The sequence below is a fragment of the Octopus bimaculoides genome, chromosome 11, assembly GCF_001194135.2.
Source record: "Octopus bimaculoides isolate UCB-OBI-ISO-001 chromosome 11, ASM119413v2, whole genome shotgun sequence".
NCBI lineage: Eukaryota > Metazoa > Mollusca > Cephalopoda > Octopoda > Octopodidae > Octopus > Octopus bimaculoides.
The window spans coordinates 10328945-10336583 of record NC_068991.1 but is presented as its reverse complement, the minus strand read 5'-3'; the positions used below and the strand labels follow the sequence as shown (position 1 = coordinate 10336583).

Genomic DNA, 7639 nt, shown 5'->3' with positions numbered 1-7639 from the left:
GGTTTTTATGGGGTTTTTCCATGAGCAGCCCTTGATAGTCTCCTCCCTATTGAGGGTCACACGTTGTTGATCTCTCTTTTTTTTAATAAATTTTATTAGTCTTGTTTACATGCTAAACCCTCGTGATTGTGTGTCTGTGTTTGTCCCCCCACCCCACCCAACATTGCTTGACAACCGATGCTGGTGTGTTTACGTCCCCCGTAACTTAGCGGTTCGGCAAAAAGAGACCGATAGAATAAGTACTAGGCTTACAAAGAATAAGTCCTGGGGTCGATTTTCTTGACTAAAGGCGGTGCTCCAGCATGGCCACAGCCAAATGACTGAAACAAGTAAAAGGGAGAAAAAGAGAGTAACTACACACATCTACACACATACACATGTTTTATTTTGTCCTGTGCTGTCCATGTTTTCTTCCCGTAAACCCTTGTGGCTAATAAAGAAACCATTATTATTGTTATTATTATTATTATTATTATTATAGCTCCAGCTGTTATTGATACAGTTTTTCAACTTCCATATATCCACCTTATTTCGATTTCAACATACTCACACCATGACAGTTTTTTGACTTCTTTCCAGGTAATATTTTGTTTAGAAGGTATACAAAATGTCTATCAGAATACAGACATTTTGGTTCTGGTCCTTCGTAATTATATTTAGATGACTTACCTTGACCTCCTCATCAGTCCAGACCAGTGGTTCTCATCCAGGTTCCATATGACCCTTGGGGGACCATATAAAATTTTGCTCATAAAAAAAGCAATTATGTGCAATAAATTGGTCATACTTCTGAGTTGAAATTCCAGAGGTCAACTTCACTTTCATCCTTTCAGAGGTCAATAAAAAAAAATCAGTACCAGTCAATTAATGGGGTTGATATAATTAAGTATCACCTCCCCTCCAAATTACTGGCCTTGTGCCAAAATTAGAAAGGGTTATTATTATTAGTAGTATCATTAGGACAGTGGGTGGCAGAATCAGAAAAAACAATGGACATTATGCAATATTCAATATTTAGTTACTTCAAGGCGACGAGCTGGCAGAAATGTTAGCATGCCGGGCAAAACGTTTATTAGTATTTTGTTTATCTTTATGTTCAGAGTTCAAATCCTGCCGAGGTCGACTTTGCCTTTCATCCTTTCAGGGTCGATAAATTAAGTACCAGCTGCATACTGTGGTCAATCTAATCGACTGGCACCCCCTCCCCCAAAATTTCGGGCCTTGTGCCTAGAGAAGAAAAGAATATTTATTTACTTCTCCTTAATGATCCAAGTTCAAATATCACCGATATCAAATTGACTTTCATCTTTTTGAGGGTTGAACATGTAAATACCAGATACATACAAGGATTTATACATGATCAACTACATACCTACCCCCACCGAAAATGTTGGCCTTGGACTGAAATCATCATCATCACCATCATCATTTTTATATGATGGTGGTCTGAAGAATTTAAATTGTGTTTAGTCACAACTAATCTCAGAAATACAGGTAATCAATTGATTATTTTTTGCTCCTCATTATCTATATATTTTAATTGGATTACGAGTAATTTTGAACCATTGTATACATACACACTTCTGTGTATTCTAGTGACAAAGGCGTTGTTAGCTTCTAGAGAAGCCTTGATGAAGTCAATGTGTTCTGATTGCTCATTTCCTCGATTGGGATAATCTTACAATCAGATTTACTTAGATTTTCATGGTATTATAATCCATGACAGATTAATAATTACAGAATCAGTGATTCTCACCAACTTATCTGACTCTAGTTATCTATCTATCTGTTCATCTATTTCTGTCATCTTATCTATCTATTTGGCTTTACCTATCTTTTTATCTACCTAGCTACCTCCAACATTTTCTGTCTATCATTATCTATCTATCTATCTATCTATCTATCTATCTATCTATCTATCTGTCTATCTATCTATCTATCTATCTATCTATCTATCTATCTATCTATCTATCTACTTTTATTTATCTATCCATCTGTTTATCTACTTCTATCTATCTATCTATCTATCTTTCTATCTATCTATCTATCTATCTATTTTTATCTGTCTATATCTACTTCTATCTATTTATCTATTTCTATCATTATCTAATTATCTATCTGTCTATTCATCTGTCTGTCTCTATCTATCTATCTATCTATCTATCTATCTATCTATCAACTTCTATCTATCTATCTATCTATCTATCTATCTATCTATCTATCTATCTATCTATTTATCTATCTATCTATTTATCTCTCTATCTATCTATTTATCTCTGTTTATCAACTTCTATCACTATCTATCTATTTATCTTTCTCTACCTATCTACTTATTTATATCACTGAAAGATAAGTGAAACAGATTGTGAAACTGAAGGCAACTGTTAAGCATATTACATCACAGGATCAATTTACAGAGCTTCTAATTTTCTATTGTCTAGTTTACACCAAGGAGTTCCTTATTTAGAAAATCTTTTATTAATTTTGACAACAGATGTTTTACATTATATAATCATAATAAATACCACTACCCATAATACTGCTAAGTACAGCAGTAATCAAACCACCATACTGATATTCTAAACTCATGGTAGTGAGTTCAATTCCCAGACTGGGCTATGCATTGTGTTTTTGAGCAAGACACTTAATTTCACTTAGCAAAACACACATAAACACACACACACATACATACACATTTTTTTGATGGGCTTCTTTCAGTTTCCATCCACCAAATCCAGTCATAAGGATTGTTGTTAGTATGGAACTATTGTAGAAGACACTTGCCCATGGTGCCACATAGCGGGACTGAACCTAGAACAATGTGGTTTGGAAGCAAACTTCTCGAAACACAGCCAATCTTGTGCTAATTACTGACGTGCATGAAAGGATAATGAAAAAAAAAAAAAAATGACAACCACTTGACGGAACAAAAGCACGATAACAAATATATACATAACAAGTAGATATTTGTATCTGTGTGTGTGTGTGTGTGTGTGTGTGTGTGTGTGTGTGTGTGTGTGTGTATGAAAATGTAAACAAAACAGAAAAAAAACACAAATCTCACTCACATATATAATCACTCACAGCCACATACAAAAGCATAGAGAGCACACACATGCACATATACACAATTTATACATAATAAAAACATGACATATACAATGTTACATTATGAGTAATTAGCATAGATTATAGGGAACATGGAATGAATGCCATCACATAGTAAGTACATGAAGGACAGCTCATTATAAATGTTACAGTGTGTGACAAAAGACTTTTACAAACTTATTATTTCAGTAATTAGATTATTAACTAATTACTTAATTGATATTAAAACAGAAGTGAAATACAACCAGTGCAAGTGTTTTATAGGCAGAACAGCCCTACCACAGTACAACATCTTTTGCAACATAATTTCACTTAGCAAAATACACACATACTGTATTTGATGGCACAAAGGTCTCAAAATAGTTACCCTTGATCCTATATGCAAAGCTGAGTCTTCTTCCATAAGCTAATTTTCCTCCTTGACGCTCACTACTAGAGTTTAATTTCAACCCAGATGGTCTCTTCAAACTAGCCTCATTCCATAATATATATGGCCTGCACTCAAAATTTTTAAAGAGAAATGCATAGGTTTGCAAGTAGATATTACTTTGGGCATTTTGTTCAGTATGTTGAAACTTTGAGTCAAGATGTTACACTTCTTTGTAAGATGCAGATTGTATCTCTGATCCATTTAAGGAATTGCAGTTTTGATGATAGTCCAGTTTATAAGGATGTTGGTAATTTCATATATCTTCAGGTTCCAGAGACATTCATATAGAAATTGTGGAGTTGATTCTATCTCTGATTCTGAAAGAGTGAGTGTGCTGAATGTATCTGATTTTAAATGTATTTCCCATTAATTCTATGCAGCTCATTTTGGTTGTATCTGCAATTGTTATCTTTGTTGTTATCATGAGCATCTTTAATAGGCACTTATCGTTAAGTAAACAGGATTTGGTGTTGCTGGAACTGCATCAGAGAGGACGTGTTTCTATTTTCATGATTTTGGTTTTGATTGGATATTTAGTTTGCAGTATTATATAAGCAGCTGTAGTTAACCTTGGGACTGAACCTGAAACACAATATATATGTACATGTGTTTGTCTCTGTCACACAACTCAACCAGCGTGACAACCAGTATTGGTTTGTTTACGTCACCATAACCCAGTGGTTCTGCATTAGACACCGATACAATAAGTACCAAACTAAAAAAAGAAAAAAATTCATAAATACTACGGTAATTTTTCAGATTAACACCCGCACGATCTTCACTAGGGTGTTAGGGTTAGGGTTGTAGGGTCAGGGTTAGGGTTTTAGGGTTAGTTTTAGGGTTAGGGTTAGGGTTTTAGGGTTTGGGTTAGGGAATTCCATCCCTAACCGTAACCGTAACCCTAAACACTAGCCCTAACCATAAAACCCTAACCCTGACCCTAAAACCCTAACCCTAACACGCTAGTGAAGATCGTGCGGGTTTTAATCTGAAAATTTACCCATTTGACTAAAACCCTTGTAAGGCAGTGCCACAGCATGGCCGCAGTCCATGATAACACAAAAAAAACCATGAACCATAATTACACTGATTTCTTAACACACTTACTTAATCTATCTGAAAAAAGATTACAAATAAAAATGATAAAAGAAAATAAAAGATTAACCAACATCCAAATGCCTTACTATGCGAGATTAAATAACAGGAATAAACACACATTAAGTATTTGTATATTAAACTTACGCTTTAACAATTACTGTAATGGAATTAAATAAAACTATAAAGACCTTACACTAATGTTAATCAAATGATATAGACCGAATGTCATAACAAGCAACGTGAAGAAAAGCCACGAACCTTCGAATAAATCAACCCGCCAAAAACACGTGTTGCTTACAATTGTCAAACTTTTTAAAAGGTCGATCGTTTTTTCTCGATACTTTCGTCGAACAGATCGACATCAGTTCTACTGGGAGTAAGGGATGCAACAAATGTATGTGTGGATATGTGTGTGTGTATGTATGTGCATGTCTATAAATACATCAGAGACTCGAGATTCCTTATTCAAAACCATGTGTGTGTGTGTGTGTGAGAGAGAGAGAGAGAGAGAGAGAGACAATGTAAATAGATAGATAGAAAGATAGATGTATTTGGAGGTATGTGAAGTGTGTGTGTATGTGTATGTGTGTGTGTGTATAAGAGAGAGAGAGAGAGAGAGAGAGAGAGAGCACAAAAAAGACAAAAAAAAATGCCACGGTTCACATTCAAAATATGAGAGGAAATCTGAAACCTGGTAGCTGCAGGAAAAGAAATATTTACTGTGGGGAGGAATATTCTAGTCATGGCAGCAAGCTTCGTTGAGCTAGAGGTACATTACCAACTAATGCTGTGAGAACCAGCCAGCCTTTTCAAGAATGGAGGGAAACAAGATTAAATGTTAATGATGGTGCTGGTCGTGTGTGTGTCTCTAATCTTTTTCTTGTTTTTGCCATTGGGTTTAGTCGAACGAATCGACCCAGTGTTTATTATTATTATTATTATTATTATTTTTTAAAGTCACGTACTTATTCTGTCGTCTCTTTTGACAAATCGCTTGTTTCCGGGGGACTTAAACAAACCAGCATTGATAGTCAGGTGGTGACGGTGAGCAGACAAACACACACACTCGATACACGCATACACACATGCTCAGACACATACATACATGAAGGGCTTCCTCACAATTTCCATCAGTCACATTCTGTATCATGCTGAATCTTCCTGAGAACTACATTAAGGGTACACATGTCTGTGGTGTGCTCAACCACTTGCACATTAATTTCACAAACAGTTTGTTCCAGTGATTGGATCAGCTGGAGTCCTTGTCATCTTAACCAACAAACTGCCAATAGCTTGTGTTACCTGTGTTATTCTCATCTCTCCCACTCATCACTCTGGTTATGTTGAACAGCCCAAGCCCTGCACTAATCACTACACCATGTCTTTCCTTCCCAGATCATTGTCCCCCTTGAATTCCACCCACTGCTAATGCCTTTCCCATTGGTGTTGATTCACAAAGGTTCAAAAGGAACATCAATTCTTTCTAATTTTGACAAAGAGTCAGTAGTTTTGAAGGTTGGGGGTTTGTAAATTACATTGACCCCAGTACTTGACTGGCTCTTTATTTTATCAACCCTGAAAGAATGAAAGGCCTCAATGGCATTTAAACTCAGAATGCAAAGAGCCAGAAGAAATACCACCAAACATTTTGCCCAACCTGTTAATGATTCTGCTAGCTTGCTACCTTAAATAGGAACATTAATCTCACTGGTTTAGTGGGGCCTGTGAAGCCCTTATACACCATGTCTCTCTCCAAACCTACCTAGCAAATTAACTACGGTTAGGGCTGAGAGAGTTCAAAAATTTGAAAATGGAATAAATATAAATAGATTTCATCTCTCAAATGAAATTCAAACATGATACCACAAATGAAGGTGTTATTTGTATTTGTGTGAAAAAATTTTTTTGATAGGTCATAAGCTGAAGGATGAAGATCAATATATTTATCTCTTAGTCTTATTAATTGTGATAAGACCAAGTAATCAGTATTCCACCCCTATTAATACCCTGATCAATAAGGTTTAGTGAAGCTGTAACCACCACAATAACCACCTACTGTACTGTGTTACACTTGATCTTCTACTAATCTATTCAGGGTTTACTAGATAACAGGGCAGGATGTGTGCTGTAATATGTGTGTTGTGTGTACGAGTGTATTTTCTGTTTATGTGTGTGTATGTATATATACATAATATGAATACAGGATGGTCTAGTGGTTTAAGAAGTTTACTTCATAATCACAGGATCTCAGGTTCAATCCCAGTGCATGGCATCCTGGGCAAATATCTTTTTCTTTTCTCTTGGTTCAACCTTACCTCTGTGAGTGAAAATGAGTAGATGAAAACTGTAAAGAAGCCCATGGGATGGATTCTACCCCTAATTCAAAGGTACAACCATGTCACATACCATGTCATGATGTGGGTTCTGCCTTAGAGCTACAATAAGAGTACATGTGTCTGCAATATTCAACCACTTACTTGCTAATTTAGGGGCAGATAATTCAGTTTAAGATCAAACAACTGAATCCTTATCATTGAAACCAACAAAGATTCATTTGTTGGTAGGGATATTAGGTGTAGTGTTGGCGAATTTCAGGAAGCATGGAGGTTTTAAAGGATGCAATATCACGACAGTATTTCACCTATATTAATATATATTTTAATACTTATTCATTTATCTACTTTACTCTTTCTTTGACAGGGTTCTTCAAGTACAACTGAAATTTTGCTCAGAGTTGATCCCAAGGGATATTTCTTGTACTGGAAAATTGAAGGAAAGGTTTGTATGAATTTGAATACCATAAACCCCTAATTTTTAGTATTATGACTCAAACCAGCCTAATGAAGTTTTCTAATTACTAAATTGTTCTACTTGTAGAAGTAATAGTTGTTGTTGTTTCTTAAATTAACCAATCTTATGATCAAAAATGTTTTAGCTATGACCATTCTATATGTTCTTTTTAAAGAGTTTAATGTGTGTGTTTGTTTGTCGGTGTTTGTCCCC

The 7639-nt window shown here is 35.4% G+C and overlaps 1 protein-coding gene across 1 annotated transcript in view; it reads left to right on the top strand.

Moving 5' to 3' along the window:
* Positions 1–7639, top strand: part of LOC106870488 (1-phosphatidylinositol 4,5-bisphosphate phosphodiesterase classes I and II) — a 65247-nt gene that overhangs the window by 12614 nt on the left and 44994 nt on the right. Inside the window, exon 3 of the mRNA XM_052971524.1 lies at positions 7337–7414. Within this exon, the coding sequence (XP_052827484.1) occupies positions 7337–7414 (78 nt within the window). The remainder of the gene's footprint in view (positions 1–7336; positions 7415–7639) is intronic.